This window comes from Ailuropoda melanoleuca, chromosome X, assembly GCF_002007445.2.
Source record: "Ailuropoda melanoleuca isolate Jingjing chromosome X, ASM200744v2, whole genome shotgun sequence".
In the NCBI taxonomy this organism is placed as follows: Eukaryota; Metazoa; Chordata; class Mammalia; order Carnivora; family Ursidae; genus Ailuropoda; species Ailuropoda melanoleuca.
This window is the reverse complement of record NC_048238.1, coordinates 110970984-110995172: the sequence shown is the minus strand read 5'-3', so window position 1 is coordinate 110995172 and position 24189 is coordinate 110970984. Positions and strand designations below refer to the sequence as shown.

The window sequence follows — 24189 nt, the reverse complement described above, 5'->3', positions numbered from 1 at the left end:
GAGTAAGGCTAAATTTAAATAATAAAACCCATTCTGAAGCTTAGAAATGGAAAAGCTTGTCTGCAGCCTCCGCGTCTGACTCCTAGGCTGCTCATGCCTTCTCTGCGGGGATTTACATGAATAGGACGACCCTTGCCTATCAGTGGGGCAGCTGATAGCCAGCCTGACTTGAGGTAAACAGAACTCAGACACTGGGGACTCCGTGGCTGTTGCCAGCAACACCTCAGACTTGGTTAGCATCTTGATATAGAGCGAGTTTGTGTTCTGGATAGAATGGGGCCAGGGAGTGACATAAAAAAAGCCAGAGGAGAGTGGGTCTCAGGGCAGAGCTCCTGACAAGGTGTCCCCCCAAGGTGTGTGTAGAAGGGGAGATACCTGGGGTGACATCAGAGGGAAGTGAGGTCACCTTGACTCGTGCCACTTGTCTCCCCTGTCTGAGCAGGAGCTAATGCCCTTGTGTGTCTTCCCTGCTGCAGATGCTGTACGTGAGATTCGGAAGTATGACGACGTGACCGAGAAGGTGAACTTGCAGAATAACCCCGGGGCCGTGGAGCACTTCCACATGAAGCTTTTCCGTGCCCAGAGGAACCTCTACATTGCTGGCTTTTCCTTGCTGCTGTCCTTGTGAGTGAGGCGGGACAAGGGGCTAAGGGTTAGGAAGGGACCCCTGGACTAGCCTGTGATTTTGACTTACTCAGCCTGTGGCCTTGAACTGGAGGCCCTGATTTCCCCAGAGGCCTCTGATTTTCCTTCTGGCCTCCAGAGGCAGTGCGGTGAGTGGGCGAGGTCTGATCGGAACGTCAGAAGACTTGTGTTCTGGCTTTGTCGTAACTTGCCACCTGCTCTTTTAGGGCAAACATGCCCAGCTTGCTTTCCGTATGGAGGTTGAAGTGAGTGATGAGGCATTGTCCTCTGGGAGAGGATCTTTGGAGGCCGACTTAAAGGGATCAGTTGAATAGGGGCTTTTGGGGCATGGGAACCTGACCTGAGAATCGAGTGGGCAGAAGCGGCACGAAGGGGCTGAGGGCATGTCTGTCCCCAGTGTAGGCCTGTTGGAGGAGCCCCCCTGACTGTTTCTGGTGGGTTTTTTGGTAAGACTGAGTGCGTCAATCAGAGCCGATGGGGTGGGTAGTTGGGTAAGACTAAAGTGATAGAAAGCACCTGTTTGAATCTGGAGGCAGCTTTGCTGCCTTCTGCTCACGGGTTTTCATCAGAGGGGCCTGGCTGCCATTGAGCCTGCTGATTGGCTGGGAGTAAACATTGTACCGAGGCCAAGGGCTTCCAGAGGTGGGCAGGGTAGCATGTGAATTTTCTAGCTGGGCTCTTCTGCCTCTGGTCACTGGGGCGTCTTTCTTCACTAGGCATTAGAATGACTGCGTGCCTGGGTTTCAGATTTTCAAAGGAAAAGTCTGTTGTGCAGGTGACCTTGACCACTCTCAGTCCATGTTTGAGTGTGGCAGGGTTGGAGTTGGGAAGGGCAGCGCTTTTGCAGATGGTCTGTTGGATCACTGAATAGGTCTGCAAGCATGCTGTCTTCACACTGGAGAGTCAGGCAGTGAGAAGGCTGGGAGAACAGGTACCCTGGAGTTGGAGGGTTTCAGGGAGCTCCGAAAAAGCAGCGTGATTTTGTGGTCTGAGACTGAAAGGGAGGCAGGTCCAGAGGAGTGAGTGTAACTGCGGGTGAGTCCAAGGGAGGAGGAAGAGTTTGCTATGTCTGAAGAGCCCACAGAGGGGTGCCTGGGTCGTGCAGTTGGTTGGGTGTCCACCTCTTGGTTTCGGCTCAGGTCGTGATCTCAGGATTATGCGATCATCAGGCTCCATGCTCAGTGCAGAATCTGCTTCAGATTGTTTCTCTCCCTCCGCCCCTCTGTCTTGTGTGCATGTGCATTCTCTCTCTCTCAAATAAATCTTTAAAAAAAAAAAAGAGCCCATAGAGGCTTGGGGGGTGGGGTGGGAGGGGACTCCCCGGCAAGCTCATGTTTTATCTGAAAGATAGGAAGGACAGAAAGAAAACTATGAACTGCTCCAGGAGAGCACACAGAGCTTTAAGGAAAGCAGCGTCAGGAAGACGAAAGCCTGCAGTGGGCTCTGTATTGTGAAACATAGTAAGACCTGGGGGAAAAGTAGTTTCCTTGATGTTCTTCCATGAGGTAAGGAAAGGGGCAGGAAGTCAAGGGTGAAGGAGGCCCTGGAATGAGAGAATGGAAACCCCAGGTGGGCAATGTAGTTTCCGCTTACACTAATGACATCGTGGCCAGAGGCTCTGGCCGTCTTTTGCTGGTGGAATTGCTGGTCCTTGAGGAGCTGCAGGGTAGGATGGATGCTGGAAGGCTACAGATGGGCAAATATCCTGATTTCCAAAGGAGGGGGAAGGCTGGCAAAGATAGAACTAGAGTGGGAGGGTCTGACTTTGATCTCAGCCCGTGTTCTAGAAAGAATATCTTGTATCGCTTCTTGGCCTTTTGGCTAAGTGTAGTATCTGATGGTCCTCTATCTGTAAATTGGTTTTTGAGCAGGGAGATGGAGTAGGACCTTGCTCCATGCGCTCCACGCATCATTCTGGTACTGCAGTACCTCTGGGAATGGTGTGCCTCCACCTTAGAAAGCAAGCAAGCAAGAATAGCTTGTATGGTTTCAGAGAAGACAGAGGGGTCGTTGGTGACTGAGTTCATAGAGAATGAGTTCTGTCAGTCTTATGCTGGTCTCCGTCTGTTTCGCATGCGTGGCGTTCCAGCATAGTGTTTGCCAGTCTCCCGTTGGATTTCTAGGGAGTGGATGCTGAGCGTGGGCAGGGTGCTGGCCTCACGGTGTGTAGTCAGGTGGGATCCTCACTCCCGTGAGTGGCTGTTGCAGGAAGCTGCCCTGTCCGGGTAGAGGCTCCACCCTCAGCCTGCCCAGCGCTTCTCTGCTGAGGACACTTGTGGCACGACCTGGTGAGTGGATGCAGGGAGAGGTGCCCAAGGAGGAGTCGAACAGCAGGCGGGTTGGCTACCACCGGGAATCCATGGCTGCTGGACGGGCTCACTGATGGGAATACCCGTGTAAATGAGCGTGGAGGTTCATAGAGGGCCGCAGAGACGGGGCCCGTCAGGGACTGGGACCTACACCTAGTTCCTGCACCTTGGTAGGAGTTCATGGCGGAAGTGGAGGAGTTCCTAGCGCCCTTCGTGAAGGCTGGGGCTGCCAGGAGGGCGCTGCTAGCCCTGTCGAGCTCCGTGTCGGCCAGTGCTACCTGGAGGGCTGCATTTGGGACCCCACCTTTGGAGAGATGCTTTTAAACAGCAGATTGCGAATTCGTAGGCAGTCACGGTGGTGGATAGAGTGGTGCTTGTTCTGCTATTGTGTGACTGGGCCGGGGGCAGGGGGTAGCCAGGCATGCCAGGTGAGTGAGCATGTGTTTGACTTAGTCCTCTCTCTGCGACACTGTGCAGCTAGGCATTGCAGCGTCATTCCCGCAGTTGAGTTGTTAACACTGACGGATGGTACAGTCACATCCAGTTCTAGGAGTGTTTTGACAAATGCAGAGTCAGGTAACGACATCACCACGAGGGTACAGAGCAGTTGGCAGTTTCCTTTGTCACCTGAGGGGACAGCCGCAGAGAAAAGCAGTCCTTGTTTATATACCAAGCTGTTCCCAGAAGGGCGCACAGAAGTTAGGAGAAGGGAGTGAAATTTGGGCGTGCCTTTCCAGTCTGTTCTTGCAGTGCCACCCTGTCCTTTGCCCTGCTAGCCACCTCCCCACTTTGCTGTGACCAGTCCATTTCACAAGCACATAGCACTTGGTTGAATTTTCTTTCAGACAAGTCAGACGTGACAAGTGGCTGGAGTAGCTTCTTGGGCCTGCTTGTTTCAGCAGCCACGAATCTCCTGCCTCTCTGTAGCTAGAAGATGTTGTGCTGTGCCTGCTGCGCCCTCCCACATCCCTGTCCAGTAGTCGATCCAAAAACATGTGAGATTGGTCTCGTGCAACTTCTTAGAAAAGGAAACAGTGACCCCAGGGGTCAGTGTGGATTCATGAGTTGCCCACAAATGATCTGTTGAATCATTTATGGAATTTTCTGGAAATACATACTCCTTCCTAGTCTAGGGCTCAGGTCCTATATGGCGGCTGTGGCCCTCGAGAAACTTCTCTTTTTGCACAATGTTAGCTAGTTCTTGTCCAGACTTGATGTCTGCACAACCTGTGCATGGCTTGCAGGAAATACTTTGAATAAAAACAAAATGATAATCTTTGTTGTTCTGATTATAAAGTTATTCCTGCTCATCGTAAAATAAATAAAGGCCCTTAAACTTCAAATAATATAGAAGTGTCAGGCACAAGAGTGAGCGCTTTGTCTCATCCCTGGAGATGCGTAATAATGGGATGTTTCCGAATTCTTAAAGTCATGTTTTATGTAATGTGTAACTTTTCTTCCACAAGTGCCGTGGGTCTTTTTGCTCTGCTTTGACTTGCCCTTTTCACTCAATGATATGTCTTGGTGATTTTTCTATGACTCATGCAGACTTCTCTTGTTTTTAATGGTCACGTAGTGTGTCATGTGAGGGGACCATTGTGTGTTTAACTGGTTCCCTGTTCTCAGATACGTGAGGTGGCTTGAAATTTTTACTATTAAAAACCACTTTCCCACATCAGTCCTCTCTGGCATTCTGTTCCTTTTTGCCTCGTAATATTTTTAGTCATTGGAAATGAATCAGTGTGGTGTCCTGCTCCCCTGGCGCTCTGCTGCTCTGACGGCCTGTGGCGCAGTAGCCTCAGTAGGAACTGGAGGCTTGTTGGAAATGCAGCTCCACAGACTGGCCCCCGGCCCCTGGTGAGCAGGCTCCAGAGTGAGCCCCATGCGTGTTCATGCTTGGACAGCGCCACTCCGGCACACGTGCGATGTGAGCTCTGGAGGCCGGCAGCGGATGGCACTTCTGGCCGTGTCGTGGGCTTTCACTGCCTGGGATAGGATTCCTCTAGCTAGGTCTGGACACGGTCAGATGGATTTCAAACACCGGAGCACTGTCTTGCTCTCCTTATTTACCTGCTTGGTTCAGAAACCGTGCTATGTCTGCCCTGTAATTTTTTTTTTAAAGATTTTCTTTATTTGACGGAGAGAGGGAACACAAGCAGGGGGAATAGGAGAGGGAGAAGCAGGCTTCCCACCGAGCAGGGAGCCTGATGCGCTCGATCCCAGAACTCCGGGATCATGACCTGAGCCGAAGGCAAACGCTTAACGACTGAGCCATCTAGGTGCTCCCTGCCCTGTAATGTTTGAAGTGCTTTCTCTCTTTCTTTGAAGAATGTCTTCTCTCAATGGTCAGCACATACTCCTTGCCCTGTGCGGGGAGGGCTCATTCCTTGTTTGTTCTACATGTCTTCGCTTATGTGACTCTCTGAGCTTTTTTTTTTTTTAATATTTTTTTATTTTTAAGTAGTCTCTACACCCAATGAGGGACTTGAACTCACAACCCCAAGATCAAGAGTCATGTGCTCTACCAACTGAGCCAGCCAGGAGCCCCTGAACCAGTAACTCTTGGTAGCTGTGTGCAAACTTGTAAAGGAATGAGCAAGAGATGTCTCTTTGTCTTTGCTGGGTCAGGTTTGGTTATATTATGACAGTTGTTTTGTGGAGTCCCACTCACAGTCTTAGCTTGACGGAGACGTGAGCATTACTCAAAATGAGACAGTGCTGGGTTATTGCCTCAGAAAGGAGAAGACAGAGTAGTTGGGGGAGATGTGCACATGAGTAGCCCTCACTGCCCCATGCTGGAGTGATATCGGAGGGACGCCTGCAGCAGCATGCTGTACAGAACTACACTTAGGAGGGACTCAAATTGGAAGTCAGGAGACTGGCTCCACTAGGTCAGGAGGTGGCTTTGGGTAGGCTCCTCCCCTCTGGCGCTAAGTGTTCCCTCCTGTTTAAGGGCTTATCTCTCAGACTGCAGCCATGTGGCCTAACCTGCGTGTGAGTGGTTTGTGTGGGTCCTGGTTCTGTTCAAAGCCAGTAAGAACTTCAGTAACCTGTGTAGTTCTGGGGGGCTTATGAATGGAGAAGGGCAGCCCAAGAGAGATGGAGTGGCCTGAGTCACACAGGCTGTATGTGGCCATGCCCAGGCTCACGCCTAGTTCCTCTCCCCTGTTCACATACCAGCTTGTGTGCGTCGGTGTGAGCTGCCAGTACTGGGTTGTTGGTTTTCAGCCCACCTCTGACTGTAGACCAGATAGTGGGCTGTTCTGTTCCCTGAGCAGTTACTGCCTGGCTTTTGGTAGAAAGGCTCCTGTGCTATCTGTAAGCTAGAATCTACTTTCCTGCATGTCTTCATCATTAATCTCGGTTTCTTGAGTCACGACTCTAATCTCTTAGATGACTCTTTGTCCCTTTTCATACATCTGAAGATGGTCATGGGGTAACACATAGTCTTTGGAGGAAGATGAGGCTTGAAATAAGCAAGAAAATAAGTTGTTTGAAATGTTACTGCTACTGTAACTGCTGCTGACATGTACCTTTGCTGCTTGTCTTTCTAGAGGTTTTTACACCTCATAGCAGTTATCTCTTGCTAGATGTTCTATATACTAGGCACAAAATACATTTTTTTTAAAGATTTTATTTATTTATTTATTCAACAGAGGTAGAGACAGCCAGCGAGAGAGGGAACACAAGCAGGGGGAGTGGGAGAGGAAGAAGCAGGCTCATAGCAGAGGAGCCTGATGTGGAGCTCGATCCCATAACGCCGGGATCACACCCTGAGCCGAAGGCAGACGCTTAACCGCTGTGCCACCCAGGCGCCCCCACAAAATAATTTTTACGGTAGTTTTGTGCAGAAGAAACGGGGGCTCGGAGAAGCTCAAAAGCCTCTCCCAAGTCTCCAGAGCTGCCTCTTGGCGGAGCCGAGAAATCTAACTTAGAGTGATGAGACCTCCATGCCTGGATTCTTTCCCTACAGAGTCTGCCCACTTCTTAGAAACCGGGTCAGGGGGGCGCCTGGGTGGTTAAGTCAGTTAAGCGTCTGACTCTTGATCGTAGCTCAGGTCTTGATCTCGGGGTCGTGCTGTAGCTGCCATGTGGGAACTTGCGTTTTCTTTCTACTGAGTTTATCGTGAGCGTCCTTCTAGGACAACCGATCTGCCTCTCCAGCATTTTGTGTGTCTAGCCAGTTGCCCACTATTGAACATTGAGCCCATCTTTCCCCGTTTCTCTGGTCATAAACAGTGGAAAACCTGCCTCAGTTGCCATTTTGTGCACACCTCAGCTAAGCCAGGTGCCTTGGAGCTCCCGGTCCTGTTTGACACATCTGCCTTTGCTGCTTCTATTTGCACACATCGCACTGACAGGCGCTGGCTCAGTCCCTGAGCCCCAGTAGGTTCCAGCTGAGTGTGGGGAGGGACAGGCCGAACAGGGTGGACGGCTCAGGAGTGGTGAGAGCTGGGGTGGAGCGTTTTGAATGCTGGTCCCTGAGTTTGCGCCTGACCTCCGTGTGGTAGAGTGCTGACTCGTTCCACGGCAGTGCTCCTCGGTCAGAGTTGTGTGTTCATGTCTGGCAACAGTCAAAGGTTGGGGTAGAGCAGGAGAGCCCCGACGGAGGGAGACGAAGTTGGAGGTTGCCGGAGCAGGAGAGCTGCTGGTGGCTTGAACCAGGGCATGGTAGTGGTGGGGGGTGGCGAGGGGCAGGGTGGAGGGGTGCTGATGAGAGGGGGAGAAGCCAGCAGGAACACCAGGTTTTGAAGGCTGAGGTGCCGGTAGTTCTGCTGGGGGTGCTTGCAAGGTGGCAGTGCTGGAAGGACTGTGCACTGGAGGGAAGGGAGTCAGCAAAGCTCACCGAAGGGTGGCTGTTCAGTAGGATGGCAGGGCTGTAGGCTGCAGGCAGCTTCATGAAAGGGTTGATGGATGGGTGAGAGGGAGCTGCTGGAAGTTCCACTTCCCTTGACACGGAGGGGAAAGGAAATGTGCCAGGAGAGGCAAGAGGGGGGGTAGAGACCTAGAGACAGCGGGTTAGTGGATGTGGGGACCACAGGGGAGGAGAACGATACTCACAAGAGGGACTGGTGGTAGTACTGGTGCCTAGCGGGGCCCAAATCAGGAACATATTGGGTGAAGTGGGGTTGAGCAGTCCTAATTGGAGAAGGTGGCCTTGGTCTTGAAGAATGCATCACATCTTTAAACAAGCCTGTGCTTCCCTCTACCAATTGGCTGCAGGGGGTGGGAGCAGGGTCTGGGTTTTTTGTCCGGTCTCTTCTGCGTGGCAGCTTGATGTGGGCAGTTTGTTTCCTTCCTGGGTCCTTGTGCTCCTTTCTCTTTAGGCTGGGCCACTGAGTTTGAGAATTGCTGTCCCAACCCAGAAGCCTGGGGGTGCTCTGTCCTTTTTCCTTATCCCATGTGATCTTCCTGTGTGAGTCTTTTTAAATTATGGTAAAATTACACATAATGTCAAATTAACCATCCGAACCATTTTTCAGTGTCCAGGTCAGTACTGTTGAGTCTGTGTGCACTGGTGCACAGCAAAGCTCCAGAACTCTTTTCACCTTATGAAACTGAAACTGTCCCCGTTCGACAGCCTAGGGCTCTGACCTCCTGAGCCTGCCTTCGTCCTCATCCTTGGAACCTCTGCCATGGTGGTGCTGCCATTTTTCCCAGCTGGGTTTCCTGATGCCGTCTTGGCTCCCCCAGCCTGTCCCCCTTGTCCCAAACAAGTGACCTTCCTGACATGGAGAACTGGCCCTGCTACCTGTGCTTCCAGTGTTTTCCTGGCACTGTGGGCATAAAGACTTGATACCCAAGTCCTTCTGGATGTGATCCCTCCCTGCAGCCCTCTGCCATCTCTCCTCTGGCCTCCCCATGTCATGAACTGGCCACGTGGGTCCCCTTCCCCAACTATTTCTGTGGCCTCTGCTTGGAAACTTGTCCCCCTCCCCTGGTGGCCCAGCTAACATCACCTCTTCATGCCTCCCTGAGGTTTCTCTCCTGAGTCTGCTCTGTGAGGCTGGCGCTGTGCTGTTAGCCAGCCCAGAGGGCTGTCCTCCGAGGCCCCGGGCAGCCTGTGAAGTATGGTGTAGGAACCTGGGCTTGTCCCCTGTAGGCCGATCAGCTCTGTGCCAAGGTTCCAGGCACACACCGAGGGCTGCCTGAACCCTGGGGACTGAATTTGGGGGTTGTAGGCAGATAGGGACAGTGTCAGGCCTGCGTCCACACCATCGTGCCAGACGTTGTAGATTGGAAACCCAGCTCTTCAGGTCTCCTGAGCTCCCACAGTAGGAACCCCAGGGGCATTAGGAAAACATAAGTGTCTGAACCCCCAGAAGGTGCACACTGAGGGCCTCTGGTCCGGGACAGGCTGCCGCCGAGTGCAGGTCTGGGCAGCTGCGGGCTCCGGCCAGTAAATTACTGTTGCACACCCGTTTCCTCGGTTTCCATGTCCCCGCTTGGAGACTGGCAGCTGGCCATCGATCATCCCTCTGGAGTCGCTGGGAGTGTGGCCACACAGCAGCTCCTCCTGCGCTGTTTCGAGTGTTCAGAAGGCCACACTGTTTTCTCTGCTTTTGCTAAAATGTCAGTCAAGGTCAAGACAGTGCTCACCATCCAGACCCAAGAAGGTCCACCCGTCCGTGTGTATTAATGACCTGAATTTGATCTGCAGGGATTGCTGCTTTTCTGCCTGTCCCTCCAGGGTGGATGGTGTCACTGCAGTCTGCTCCTGCAGTCGGATAGGGCTGCCCGTGTGCTGCTCTGCCAAGTTCCTTTCCTTCATTGCCAGTGACCTGGTGGCTGGGTTGTCTGTTTGAAGGTGATTGAGTCCCTTTTAACCCATGGGGTAAAATCCATCCAGACCCTGTGAGGCCAGCAAGGGGCTCTGCTTTGCCTTCAGGTCAGTGCTGCTTACCACTGATGTTCAGCTCTGCAGATGGTTGATGCCTATGACCCTACGAGGGCGCGCGCGTGTGTGTGTGCGCGCGCTCATGTGCCAGGCAGGGGCCAGCGGCCAACCTGGGCCCTTGTCATGTCCTGACCCTGGCTGCTTCCCCTCCCCCCATAATGACCCATGGTGGCCCTGAGAGGCAAGCTGGTGTGACCATAGTGGGATTTGGAATTGGGTCTGGATTTGGATCCTGGGTCTGTTTTGGGCAGTTTGGTAACCTTGGGAAAGTCACTTAACTTCCCTGAGCCTTTCCCCGGATCAGTAGAGTGAGGATGGAGATGCCTTTCTTGTGTTCTTGGTGTGAGGATTGAGGTGATTCAGGTGATGTTGTCCACATCATTTCTGGCACGTAGGGAGCATTTAGTAAATGGTACCCTGAGTAGTGATAAGAGTTTTCTGGGATTTTCCCCACTGTGTGTGTGGTAGGCTGTGCCAAGCTCAGGCAGGGAGTCAAAGAGAAGGCCCAGCTTTGGCCCTCAGGGTCTTGTGTTCCCGGCCAGGCACAGGGGTGGCGGAGTAGAGTAGGATGGGCCATGCGACAGGAACACAAAGTTGGGGATGGGCATCCTCAGGACACCCAGTTAGATGGTGCCTGGGGGCTCTCAGCACTGGCCAAGCACTGGAATCACCCGGGGCCGCTGCTAGCTTTGTTGATATAGACAACATAACCATTTATAGATGCAGAAAAGAAGAGCACCGCCCCCCCCCCGCCATAACATGACACAGATTCAGCAGTGGGAGTCTCCTGGCCACTTCTATTTAATCTCCCCACTTTCACTGTCCCCTGGCTGTGGATTATTTTTTTTTTAAAGATTCAATTTATTTATTTATTTATGAATTTATTTATGAATGTATTTATTTATTTACGAATGAGGGAGAGCGTGCATGTGCCTAAGCCGGTTGGGGGGTGCAGAGGGAGGGAGAAAGAATTTCAAGCAGACTCCACACTGAGCAGAGCCCAATGCATGCTGATCGCAGGACGCTGTGATCATGATCGGAGATGAAACCAAGGGTCAGATGCTTAACTGACTGAGCCACCTAGGTGCCCCTGGCTGTGGATTACTTTGAAGCAAATCCCAGATATCATGTTTACAGGCAAATCAATTTCAGTTTATTTCTTTGAAAAGAGAGGGCCTTTTTTTTTTTAAATCATAAGCAACATTAACATCTGATCTGTAAGAACTTTACAGTAACAACTTTGTAACGTAAACTTGTGACTATTCACATTTCCCTGATTACCATGCAGGGTTTGGGTTTGGGTTTTTATAGTTTGTCTGTTTAAATTGGTATCTAGATATGGTAACTAAGGGGTTTTTAAAATCCTGATGCTCAGGCCTGCTGGAAGATAGAGTGGTGCGGGTAGAGGCCCTGTCACAGAAGGCCAGGGGTGGGTTTGGCCTTCAGTTCTGCTTGGTCTGTCGCTCCATCTGTTGCTATATCTGGCTGTTGTCGTTTTTCTAAGAGTCCGACTAGAGCAGTGCTGCAGATCTAGACACTGGGTCGGTCTTTTACAGAAGTTCCCTTCCTGCCCTGCCCCAGGTCCACTCACTGCAGTTGCAGCAGCATGCGGTGTCCTGTGGGTGTTCAGCCAGGAGGAGCTCTGATGATGGGACAGCAGTAAAGCAGGGTGAGGGCAGTTCTCTACACATTGTCCAGAAAGGACCATCTGATGTGCGTCAGAGCAAGCATCAACTTCTAAAGTACGGATTGTCTGTTCAGCTATTTGATTTGGACTGAAGAATTGTCTTCCTCATGCTCCAAAAGCAAATGGTGAATGACCTCCTTTGGGGCAGGGTGCCAAGCGAGCAGAGATTCCTTCTCCCTGACTCCATGGTCAGTGAAAGCCTGATGTGCTGGGACGGTCCCTTTCTGAGGCAGAGGGTGGGGGAATGGGGAGCAGGGTTCTAGATGGAAAAGCCGCTGGGGCTCCTCCAGTCTGGTACCATCCTCTATCAGCTGTGTGCAGGCTGGAAGTGCTCAGGCTGCGAAGGAGTGTGCTGGTGTCACTGAGGAGCTGGGCCTCCCATTTAATATCATTTTAATTCATTGAAACTGCAAAGGACACACGTGGCTGGTGGCCTCCACATCGGACAGTGTAGCTGAAGCCTGCTCTTGTCCTTTACTTTGATGCCCTGGTTCAAGCATGTTTCCCAGGCTTTGCACATGGCACATTGCCTGCTGGAGGCACTGCCTTGTTTCCTTTGGACTCTAGTTACTACCGTGTTGGGCACACCCAGGGCTGATGGCTCCCTTCCTCCTGCTCCCTCAACTTCTCCAGTCACTAGGTAGGCCACCCGCAGATTTGAGTCCTGTTTGTCTGCCCTCATTCTGTTGCTTTCTGTCCTCCGGGTTACACAAAATCTCTCAGCTGGTTTCAAGAAGGAAACATGACAAAGCCCGAGAAACACAGCTCGCCCCTGTCCCTTGGTTGTCTTTAGCGCTAGGGGACAGATGGCCACACACTTCCGCTCCAGTCCCCTCTAGCTGGCTTCACTGGTCTCAGGGTGGGCAAGCACCACCTGGCTGTTAACTGGAGTTGCTGCAGGCATTGGCATTTACCCTGGTCCTAGTCCCCCACCTCCCCGTTTTCTATAGCCTTTGTACTTGAGGGCTAAGAGGAAGGCCAAGCCATGTGTGTGAAGATGTTCTCAGGGCAGCCCTTTTGGAAGACTTGCCCTGGATCTTCTGGATCTGCTGTTTTCTTGCCCCCCTTCTTTTCGTGATTCCAGACTCTTTAAGGGTGTGTGTTTCCTGGGGTCGCTTCTGCCGTTATCATTCCACTTTGCCCGAAGCCTTTCCTGGGGCATCAGCAGGCTTTTGGTTCCCTGTCAGGGTGGACTTTTCCTCCTCCAGGTTTTTTCCTGGACAGGTGGGTTGGGTTCACCCAGAATCCCCCAGCAGCCTTGTGGAGCTCTGTCTGGCACAGGGCTGCAGTCAGCCTGGAGAGTCAGCAGGTGGCACTGTGACACTGGCTTGTGCCCACTTGTCCCTGTGGTGGGGTCCTGCTGACTCAGTGACCCAACTCACCTGAGGACATGGTACCCAGGAGATGCCTGGTAAATGTTAAGTGGGCAGGATCGGCAATAGCGTCGGGGTGGGGGTGTTGCCAGAACCAAAGAAAATTCTAGTTGGCGTTTGGGAGGACCCTCCCCTTGCTTTTGCCCACCATCCTGTTAAGCCAATGTCTGCCTCCCTTACTTGCCCACAGGGGGGAGATTGGATTGGTGTGAAGCACATATGAACCCTGTCTTCCCCACTTGATATGGTTGGCACTGTTTCTTTAGTGTCCACATAGAGAGTCTATTTCTCTCTCCTCCTCTTGTTTACTCAATCTTTTATAAAAGCATGAGGGCTCTACTTAGTGTCCAAGAACATCTTACAAGAAAGCTGAATTGAATTCAGGTATTTGGGGATGACTTTTGTCTGCCAAGGACACATCTAGATCTTCTTAAGGTTTGTGTGTTGGCTTTTCCCCTCTATCACTGGGACCTGGACGCCTGGTACCTTTGGGAAATCCCTTTGGCTCATGGGTTCTCATCTGTTGTCCAGAAATGAATGGCTAAGAACAGTTATCAGCATAGTAGAGTAGAGTGTGATGGAGAATAAGGAGCAGGAGACAGAAAAAAAGGCAGTACATCGGCCTTTTCTCCAGGCTGACATCTTGGGGGCAGGTGCAAGAACTCGGGGCCCCCCATATGTGAGGGCCAGTTCCAGAAGACTGGCTCCTGGACTCGCTGCTCTTGGCTTGGCTCTGGGCCCCTAGCTTTGGTGGTGAGTGTTTTTCCACCTACATCTTAGCTACCACTGCAGTCACAAGCCTGGCTTGCTCATCAGCACGGTCTTACGTGGCACCTCTCCGCTGCTGTTTCTTGTCACCCTGTTGCTACCTGTGTCCTCGTCAGTGTGGCTGGGCCAAGGGAAAGAGTCAGGGAGAACCGGGGCCCCAGGGAACAAATGACGACTTGGAGAGGTAGTAAGGGGGAGCACAGAGTGAGCGCAGTGCAGCCAGCCACGTGGGGGTGTGCAGAGGTGCTGTGGGAGGATCGAGAAGGGGGGAGACCCCGGAGGGTTAGGGAAGGGTTTTTGGGGAAGGTGTTGATTGAACTGGATCTGAGTCACCAGAAGAGGAGAGGCTGTCACAGACTGGAGTGCAGTGGCATGGAGACCAGGTGAGCGAGAACCCAGTATGTTCCAAGAATGGCCAGCCGTCTGGTGTTACTGGAGCAGAGCACTCCATGGCTGGTGAGGGGAGAAGGCCCAAGGAGGGACTGGCATTGGAGGGTTTAAGCAGAGGGGTGACATGATCAGATGGTGTCAGACAAAGATCACTCTGGCTTGCTTTCGGAGTGTGGATTGCAAAGTTGTATGGTCAGGGGTAGGGAGGAGGCTACTGGGAACTGTTAATCAGCCAGGAAATAAGTACTGAGGCTGTCCCCATTGGCAGTGGGGATGACCTGACCGGGAGATGGTCTGTATGGAGGTGAGAGGGACAGGAGTGGACGGGGGCTGGGGGCGGGAGAAGGGTGCAAGGTGGCGTGCCCACAGAGTGCGGGTAGACCAGTGACGCCCTTCAGCACAGTGGGGTGCAGGGACGGTCCACCCACAGACTTGGCTCAGGGACCTGCAGGGGCCAGCCTTTAGTAGACAGGTGTGAGGGTTGCTTAAGTCAGGGGCAGGGGAGAATCATGTGAGGAGGGTGGCCTATCAGGTGTGCCAAGTGCTGCCAAGCGAGCACCCCAAGGATTCCAGGGCACTCCTTGGAGCAGGCGGTTCGGCCGGCAGTGGTCCTGCTAGTGACTTGGCTAGGGCAGGTCCTAGATTGGTGTAGGTTGCCAAATGGAGGGAGGGAGGGAGGATGAGAGGAGCGGCTTAGGCCAGCAGGAGGGAGAGCTCCTTGAGAACAAGATTCCTGGAGGGAAGAATTACCAGCGTTGTCCAGAGCAGGGTTGGAAGAACAGGTCTAACAGGAAGGTAGAGGACATGGACTCGGGGGGCCGGGGTGGGTGGGGCTGCTGGAGGGTGCCTGCCCTAGTAGCTCCTGCCCTGTACTGAGGGAGAAATCCTAAGTAAAGGCTGTGAGCCTGGGCTGGGGGGTTGGAGCAGGCTGCGGTTTCGGGATGCTCCCTGCACAGCTCTGGTTCTAGTTTCTGTGTGTTTACCTGTGCTCGTGGTGGAAGCCCTGGCTCTCCATAGCTGGGGATGGGCTGGGAGGGCACTGAGGAGAGCTGGACCCCTGGTGCATTGCCACTGTTGCCACCGCCACCCTGGGGACGGCCTCCCTGGATAACCGGGGGGTGGGGTGGGGGGACAGCCGTGGTCGTTTACACTTCTGCTGGAGTCCTGCTCATGTCAGCCACCTGCCTGGCCTTGTTGTGCCGGGGGCGGGGTGTCACTCTTGGGCTTACTTGCCCCATCTTTGCCTACTCGGTCCAGCAGGTGGCACACGTGCCCTCCCCCCAGCCTGTCACCGTCTAGGAGGAGGGGCCCCTTCCACATCACCAGGACTCGCTCAGAGCTGCCCAAGTACTTGAGCGCTCAGAGCAGAGAGGTTTGGGAGGTTGGGGCTTAGTCAGACTTGCCGTCCTTTCTGGGTCCCTCCAGTGACTTCCGCCCTGCTGACATAAGTCAGGTGTGTTGCTTGTCTCTGGCTCCTGGGGTGCTTGGGAGCTCCTTCCACTTCCAGGGCTCCAGCCCGGTGGGGGGCAGGCTGGTGTATAGTCAGGGGCTGAGACAGGGAAACCTGAGCCCTGGGCCACGAGGTCTGGCTGCTAATTTTAGAGAGCACATGTCATTGGAAACTCTCCCTTCCTGCCAGGAACCAGCAGCCTGGCTTTCCCCATACTGCCAGGGGCCCCTAGAGCCTCTCCGCAAACCAGGCAGCATGATGGGCATCTGAGGGCCCCTGTGTGCTCGTCTCTCCTACCCCTCCCAAGGACTTGTTCCTCACAGGGACTCTGCTAGGGCCCATGCCTGTGGGGGGAGCGCACCTTTTTTCTTGCCCCATGCCCTCGGGCTGTCTGAGAGGCCAGGTGTCCACAGGAACCCCGGGAAAGCTGGCAGACGCTTGGGAAGGCTGGCCTGGGAGAGCAGGCATCCAAGGCTGCTTTGTCTCCTCTAAGCAAGCACTTTGTTGTGGAAACACTGCACGAAGCAGAGTCTTTCCCTGTTCCCCAGGGGTGCTTGTAAGTGCCTTCCTCATAGCTGTGGCCAGCCCGGGCCTCTGTCTCAGGTGTGTGGGGAAAGTGCCCTCCCTCCTCCCCCACCCCAGTTTTTACTGTTTGAGCTGTGCCTTTGTCCATTCCTTTCTCCTCCTGTCAGGTAACAGCTCAAGGACAGGGCCAGCTGTGGGGAATGGAGCAGCAGGTACCCCCCCCCCCAGCTGCCACCTGCTTGCCCCTCGTGGCTGGTCTGCACCTGAGATGTATGCTTGGGCCCTGGTTCTTCCTTTTCTGCTTTCCTAGCACCAGAAGAGCTCGTTGCAGCAATGTTATCTAACAGCTGCCTGTAGGCTGTGTTTAGGAAGAGGGTTGAGGAGGGAAGAGAAGAGTCATGTCTGTTGTTCTCTCATTTGGTTTGGGAGTGGTTCCCTCCAAATTGAGAATGGGTGATGGTTGCAAGCCTGGATCTTGGGGTCAGACAGACTGCAGTGGGGATTTGCCGTGGCCATTTTTGGCTCTTGACCTCTACCACTTGCTTTAGCCAGTTTCCCCTCTCTGAAATGGCCAGCGATCATGCCTCCCCTATTGGCTGAGTGTGAGGATTTGGTCCAGAGGTTGGAAGTGCCCCCAGATGCTAGCTGCTCCTGTTTAGCAGGGCAAGCCTGACATCACAGCTAGGAAAATGGTGCTGTGCCTTCTGTGGAATGTCTAGTCCCTCAGCTGGACAGGGCTAGGTTCGGGGTCCTCTGGCTATAACTAAGCCTGGTCTGGGGTGTCCTGTCATTCTGCTGCTTCCTGTGCCTTTGGGACCGAAGGATAGCCCCAGGGCTTCGGGCAGCTGTTTTGGGGCAGTATTAATCATTCTGGTGGCAGAAGACAGCTCTTAGGCTCCACCTTTTCCCTTCTGTTGCCAGACCCAGGCTGGTGGCATCTTGCTTGGCTGCCCTGGCAGTCCAAGAGGACAGGTCTAGGCTAGAGGCAGGCTTGGGGCAGGAGCAATCAAGAGAAGTTCATGCCAGCCATTTTCCCTGCTTTCTTCTGCTCAGCTCTCCCTTCTTTTTCAATTGCAGCCTTCTTAGACGCCTGGTGACTCTCATCTCCCAGCAGGCCACGCTGCTGGCGTCCAACGAAGCCTTTAAAAAGCAGGCAGAGAGTGCTAGTGAGGCAGCCAAGAAGTACATGGAAGAGAATGACCAGCTGAAGAAGGTGAGTTCTGCCTGCTGGACTTGGCCACGTGACATTCCCTGTGGGCCACAGTGTCACTCTAGGCCTGTCGGGCTGGGAAATGTGTGACACTGCAGCTGTTGGCAAAGCTGAGGGGTTGGGTAGAAGGTGAACGGGGGGTGATTCTTGGTGGGAGTGTGTAGGGGAGGGGTCCGGGGGACTCGACAGGGAAAGGGGCACTCTTGTTGCTCCCTTGTCTCTGGGTGCTACACCCAGGCCAGACTTTTGCCTGATAAAGCTGACTCTCTAGTGAGCCGAGCCCTGTGCTGCAAATCATGGGCAGGTTAGCATAGAAGGCTGCAAGATAAGGCCTGTGGTCTCCTGAGAATTGTATCAGTTGGGAACAAGGCAGGGACTGGAGGTGGCCAGTCGCAGAAGGCTTATGCGAGGAGGTGAGGTGTGAGCTGAGTTGTGAAGGAGATGGGTAGACGGACTTGGATTCATTCATAGACGGGATAGAGTTGCACGGGCAGGAATGAGTTTGGGGCTCCTGGCCAGAGTGAGCCGTGGAGCCTGGGGAGAGGAATGGAGGTCATTGGTCAGTTGGGGGTCACTGGCAGAAATCTCCAGAATATAGCAGATTGAGTCATTGGCTGGACTGGTAAACCCCACAGTGCTGCTGAGAGAGGCAGGGCATGTGGCCTGCGAAGTGCCATTGGTGGCCCTAGTGGCTAGGACCATGTCTGTGCTGACATTTGTGAAGGGGCAAGTGCCCAGGGCAGCTTGAGAAATCACACTGTGTGGGGAAGACAGAGCTGGATTGCCTGCCTCCCTCCCTCCCTCCCTCACAAGTAACCCGTGCCCTTGGCGTTCTGCCTAGGAAGCTGCTGTTGGCGGGGTCAAGTTGGATGGTAGGGATGCCGAGGAGAAGGTGGAAGAAGAGAACAGGAGCCTGAAGGCTGATCTGAAGAAGCTGAAGGACGAGCTGGACATTAACAAGCGAAGTGAGCATTGTCCTCAGGTGTCCCCAGCCCCTGAAAGTCTGGAAGCTCCAGCTGTGGCCACTGCCTCTCTTGTGCCTTTGGGCTCAGGAGCTGGGTGAGAGCAAATGGCCCTCTGCTCGTCCCGCTGCTGGGCTCAGTGGTGCGGTGTCTGTCTGGGGGCCTGGGGAGCCCCGGGTGCTCAGAGACTAACTCTGGAGCATCTCAGCCAGGACACTAGGCCCGGGGAGCAGTGCTCTATGCAGGTGGCGGCGTCACCAGGGTCTTTGGGGCGGGGACAGAAAGAACTTGGGAAGCTACACCAGACTGCTTGCAGTGTTCCCGAAGAACCTGCTGTGAGTTCATCTGCTCCCTTCCTGAAGGCCCCTCCCAACCCGCTTTTTGCTCTCAGCTTTGAGGATGGGATTCTGCTCCCTGCTTCCTGCTCTCACCTCAACCTTCTCAGACTGTTTGTCCCATGCTCTCAGCCTCCCTGAAGTCACCTGTGCCTAGGGGCACTTGGAGTTCCTCTGTCAGATGGGCCAGGGGGTTCCTTGGTATTTTCCCACTTCCCACAGCTATGTTGGCTAGCCCTCCCCTGCTCCAGGGGCTCTCACGGTAGCCGGCCGGGGAGCTTTCCACAGAGGAGCGCTCTCCTAGACAGCCTCAACGGGGACACGTTCAGACCCGTATCTGGTGTCTCCAGCAGCTGGGGTTTTTTCTCCCTAACCCTGTCTTTCCGTTTTCCTTTCCTCCTCATCTACATCGTCCTCAGAACTAGAGAAAGCTGAAAACGAGGCTCTGGCCATGCGGAAGCAGTCTGAGGGCCTGACCAAGGAGTACGACCGCCTGTTGGAAGAACATGCAAAGTTACAGGTCAGCTGCACGTGTGGTCTGCTCTGTTGGATGGGATCAGAGCCCCCTGTACCCCCGCACTCTTGCGCCCTGAGCAGGCACAGAGCAGGTCCATCCCCAGCCTAGCCTGCCTCAGCAGAGCCTTCAGGAGGCCCCAGTGGTGGGCTGGCTGCTTTCATTCCCGCTCCCCCTTTCTTCCTCCATTGCTGCTGACTCTGGGTCTAGAGAAGAGCCTGCCAAGCAGTGCCATTCTGGGCCCAGCAGCTGGAACCCTTTCTCGGCAGGAGGGGTGTGGCTTGGCAGATGGCAGCCGCTTGCTAAAGTGGTCTCAGCAGTGCGGTGGGCCCTCTGCACTGTGGCCTGCCCAGCCTCACGCCTGGCGTCAGTGTCTTTGAGGAGAGCTCTTTCCCTTACAAGTGCACCTGGTCTTTGGTGCGGGGCCCCTGACTCTAGTTCAAGTCCATTGCAGGGAGATTCTGTGACGGGCAGCTGGCCTTCTGTACATGGGCTATGGGGGTGATGCAGGGCTGGGGCCACCCACCTACCCCTTCCCCCCCCAGGACCTGTCTGAGTCCTCAGATTGGCTAAATCTGGAAACTCAGGTGGCCTGGAAATGGGTCCTGAGGGCCTGGTAAACCCCCCTAAGTTCTGACAATTTGCCTTGTTGCTTTGTGGCCCAAATTTGGCCACCACAGTGGCTGAAGAGGAACGGCCCCGGGCCCCAGAGGAGGACTGGTAGCCTCAGTGTAGGAAGGGCGTACTGGCAGGACCCATAAAAGACGTGCAGAACTGGGCAGGGCCTGAACTGGGACTTGGGAGGGACTTGAATGCCAGGCCTACTATGGGCCCAGGATGGGGTTGGGGTGGGGCCCTGAGGCTTGAAGAGAAGAGTGACGGCGGAGGCTCTCAGCTGCACCTCCCTGATTGGTGTTAGGGTCACAGCCTTTGCTGGAGTGGGGCCACTCCCACCCCGGCAGGCCTTTGGGTGCTACTGCAGGTGGGGTCCCTTGCTCACCTGGTACCTGGCATTTGGGGAGAAGGCAGCAAGCTGGGCCTTTGGGGTGGAGGGACTAGGGGGTGAAGGGGAGGGGTGCACCCTGTCGACCCCTTGCCTTGTGGTTTCTGTCCTTTCTAGGCAGCGGTAGACGGCCCCACGGACAAGAAGGAGGAGTGAGGCTGCTCCTCCCTGCCTGCCACCTGGCCTGTGCCTGCTGCTGCCTGCAGCCCGGCCTCCCCGGTACTTCAGTTCACCCCCTACCGCTTCCTGTCCCCTTGCGCAGCTTGCAGTTCCACGCTCTCCCAGCACACCGCAGGGGACCCAGTTTCTGCCTGCTCAGGATGAGTTTGCTACCGTCCTGGCCGGCCAGGCATGAGGCGGCATTGCTTCCCACTGGTTGAGCGTTTTTTGTTTTGCGTGTTGTTTGGGGCTCCAGGGCCCCTTGTCTCTGGTCCTGCAGGAGGGTGGATGGAGCAGGCAGAGTAGAGTTTCTCTTGGGGGCAATAAAGGTTGTTATATGACCATGGTTCGTGCGTGTAACTGAGGCCACCTGGAGGCCACCTCTTTCTCCCATCACTGGAGTGACCAGGAAGGTGGTGGCAGGTAGCTCTGATTGAGAACCCTAGTCTTTGGTCCTGGAGGCCTTTAGGTTATTTTCTTTTAACTTATTCTAAGCTCTAAAGGCTCCCTCATCCCAGACTAGGCCCAGGCTCACACTTGCTCTCTGTCCCTTTGCGTCCTGTTCCCCAGGCAGGCCCTGTTTTATAACCACTTGGGGTGTGTCTGACCTGTTGGGTTGGCCATGGGGTCCAGGGAATTTTGGGAGACTCCGTAAACTGCTTGGGCTTCCGGGTGGCAGAGTTTTCTGCCTCCTCTGAGTCCTGTTCATCACATTTTAGGACAGATAGAATGTGGCAGAATGCCACCAGTTACTCCCTGCCCCACTTCCTTCTGAAGGTTTGCAGGATGACCTCTGACTCATGCCTGCTAAGAGAGGAGATTTGCCCTTGACAGCGACCTATGACTGGCTCAGGGTAGAGCTAGATGGTGGGGAGGGTGCCCCCTCTGCTGCCTGCAACCCTGGGAACCTGTTGGGTGTGCCTACCTGCTTGGAGAGCCTGCTTTTACAGTGGTCTCCCCCTGGGTGGTTGCCCCTGGCGGCTAGCTTCAGTAGGTGGCCTCTGCTGAGCAGGGTCTAGCATTCAGCAACAAGCCCAAGAGCCCGGGTAGCTGGAGCTGCTGTGGCCCAATGTCTCCGATGCAGTGTTCATCCTCTGCTGGCCCTGAGGACTGGGCAGAAGGAGCAGGTTGGAGGTGTTTTCTTTTGGCATTGGGGGGCTCCTGAAGATGTCCACACTAGTAGCTAGCTTGTACTCATACTCCTCCTAACCCAGCCAGGCCTGGGCCAGTGGCTGCCTTTTCCAGTGTCCCCTCCCCCTCCCCATGTTCTCCTGAGCAGCAAGGTGGTGTCTGATGGGAGGTAGGGGCGGGGGACTATGTGTGAGGCTCTGTGGTTGCTATGCTAAGGCTGAGGGATAGTCCCACTTTTCCAGGAAGTGTTCCCAGACAACCTTGCCCTCCCTTAAGCTGGCCCTTCTGTGAACTGCTAGAGGCCAGAGTCCAAACAGTGTGTCTGTGAGTTCTTCCCTGGCCAGCTTCAGGCAGCCCCTGAACCCCCTTGGTGTCAGGCCCTGGGCCAGGCAGAGAGAAGAAAGCTGCACCACGCTGCTTTTGGTGTGCCCCATCTAGCCAGGGGTTGGGGGTGGGTAAGACGGTGAAGGGGGCAACAGGTCAGCCCTGACTGGAGGGCCACCCACGGAAACTGGCCCCTAGGTTGTTCTAAGTGCTGTTTCCTAGCAGCCTTCTGCTCTTGAGTAGGCCTGTGCCCCTCTTGTGCCCCGCCCCTGGCTGTGGTGGCCCAGTGCGTACCAGGTCCTGGGCTGACTGCTTTCCTTACCTGTCTCCCACTAGATGGCCAGACCCCATGTCCTAAGGCCCTGCCACAGGGGCAGATTCCAGAGTAAATGGTGACTACCCACTGCTCTCAGGGCCCCAGCCAAGCAGTCCAACCTCTGTCGACATCTGTTTTTATGATGTTGATGTTTTCTGAGTCTGGTGGCATTGTGGCAGGTGGCTCAAGAGGCTATTTGGCAAGAGGTGCTGAGGACCTGAGCCAAGGCGTGGCCATAGTTGGGGGAGTGGAGATGGTAAGGAATTGGTGCACGCCCAGGGTGGGGGGGCAGAGCGGGCCTGAGGGTGACCTTAGGCTGCAGCTCCATTCTGTGGGTGCGGAGGCAGGGCTTGTTGCTGGAGGAGCCGACAGGGTGGGGCATGGTGTGGGGGGCCCGGGACATGGCTTGCATGTCCCGCTGGGGAGGCGCCTCCACATGCCTGCACAGGCCTGGCTTGCGTTGCAGTCGTGCCTGCTCAGCCAGTGCTCCTTTTTGAGTTCTGTGGGGACCTGCCCCCTTTCCTGGTTATTGGTGACCCTCAGAGCATGGCCCACCTTTGGCTGTATAGTTGACGGCTAAAGCTCCTTCTCAGGAGGGGGGCTGTGCCTTGCTGGAGAGCAGGGACTGGCCTGGGAGGGACTGCAGGGGGCAACAAGCTGGTACTTTTATCTGAGGGGCCACCACACCTCCGCACAGGCTGGCATCCACAGTGAGTGCCAGGCTTGCAATCCTTGACCCACCATCCTGCTCTCTCTGTGAATGTGGCCACTCTGTGTGCCTCACAGAAGTAGACTCCTACAGCGTCTTTGTGTCTCTGCTTCGAGGTTCTTCCATGTTGTAGGTGTCAGAGTTTCCTTTTTTTTACAGCTTTTATTTATTTAAGTAATCTCTACCCCCAATGTGGGGCTTGAACTCATAACTCTGAGATCAAGTCACACGTTCTTCCAGCTGAGCCAGCCGAGTGCCCCATTTCTTTCCTTTTTAAGACACATTGATAGGCCATGTTTTGTTCATCCATTTTCTCCATCAGTGGACACTTGGATTGCTTCTACCCCTTCTTTCTGAATCCCACTCCAGTCAAGCTTTGGCATGCACCCCCACACCCGAACTTCTCTTGTGCGGGTGTCCAGGAGCTCGTTGCCAAGCTCAGCGAGCCTGCTGGGGCCTCCCCTCCTCCCTCGGCAGTCAACAGCACCCGGCGGAGCTCATCACTTCCTCCTCCCTGACCACCCCTCCTCGCGCATGCGTGCGTGTGCGGCTCATTCCGGTTCCAGGAGGTCACCCCGCACCTGCACTCTTGGGGTACCTCCCAGCCCTCTGGCTGCCCCTCCTCAGTCTCCGCTGCCAGCTCCCTCCCTTCTCTACCACCTCCGAGTGTCCCAGGGCCCCAGGGCTCGGTGCCGTGGGCCGCTTCTCCCCCTGCACCCGCTCTTGGCCGCCCTTGGTGAGCTTATGCAGGCCCAGGGCTTTCAGGGCCGTCTTTATGGGCTGAGAACCTTTAATGTTCTCTCCAGTCCAGACTTTTTCTGGAACTGCAGACTCCTTGTCCGCCTGCTGACTAGACATTTCCAGTGAGGTGACATCTCTGGTATAGCAGATCCTCAGTCAAGTGCCACCATCTCCTCCCTCATCCTTCTCTCCCTCATCTTTCTGGATGCAGGGCCTGGCAATGCCACCCTTCCTGTTGCCCAAGTGCTCAGGGTCAGTCCCAGTCTCAACGGGGTCTCCCTGACTCCTCTCTGAACTGCGCATCCCAGCTCCGTGGGCTCCACCTTGCAAACAGGTGCCTAATCTGAAGACTTGGCCCCTATGCTGCTAGCATCCTGGTCCCATTGCTGTCCGCCTCCCCAGGCCCTGCTGCAGCCTTCTCACTGGCCAACCAAGCCTCCCATTCACCTGCCCCTCACTGCCTGTGCCTTGGAAGGTTATCTGTTCAGTGCAGCATTTGGGCACCTTTTAGGAATCTCAGCACCCATGACTTCCCACCCACCTTTCCTGCTCTGGCATTCCTCTCCACCATACTGTTATCCTCTCTCCCCAAGTATGTCAGCTCCGTGGGGAAGAGGCTTTCTGCCGGCTTCGGTACCTACTCTATTCCCAGGTCCTGGCACAAGGCCGGGTGCAGGGACCCTCAGAACAAATGCTTGCCCGAGGAAGCAGCTCGAGGTGGGAGGCCTCCCCACCACCCC

General features: G+C 54.7%; 1 protein-coding gene and 1 pseudogene across 7 annotated transcripts in view; both read left to right on the top strand.

Annotated features, from left to right (window-relative positions):
* Positions 1-20574, top strand: part of BCAP31 (B cell receptor associated protein 31) — a 31230-nt gene extending 10656 nt beyond the window's left edge. For all 7 annotated transcript variants that reach the window (XM_034649936.1, XM_019809773.2, XM_034649937.1 and 4 more), the window contains 5 exons: positions 477-624; positions 17123-17258; positions 18097-18220; positions 18972-19072; positions 20187-20574. In XM_034649936.1, the coding sequence (XP_034505827.1) occupies positions 477-624; positions 17123-17258; positions 18097-18220; positions 18972-19072; positions 20187-20225 (548 nt within the window). In that variant the 3' untranslated portion in view covers positions 20226-20574. The remainder of the gene's footprint in view (positions 1-476; positions 625-17122; positions 17259-18096; positions 18221-18971; positions 19073-20186) is intronic.
* LOC117797548 lies at positions 2447-2596 on the top strand (annotated as a pseudogene).
* Positions 20575-24189: the final 3615 nt, after the last annotated feature.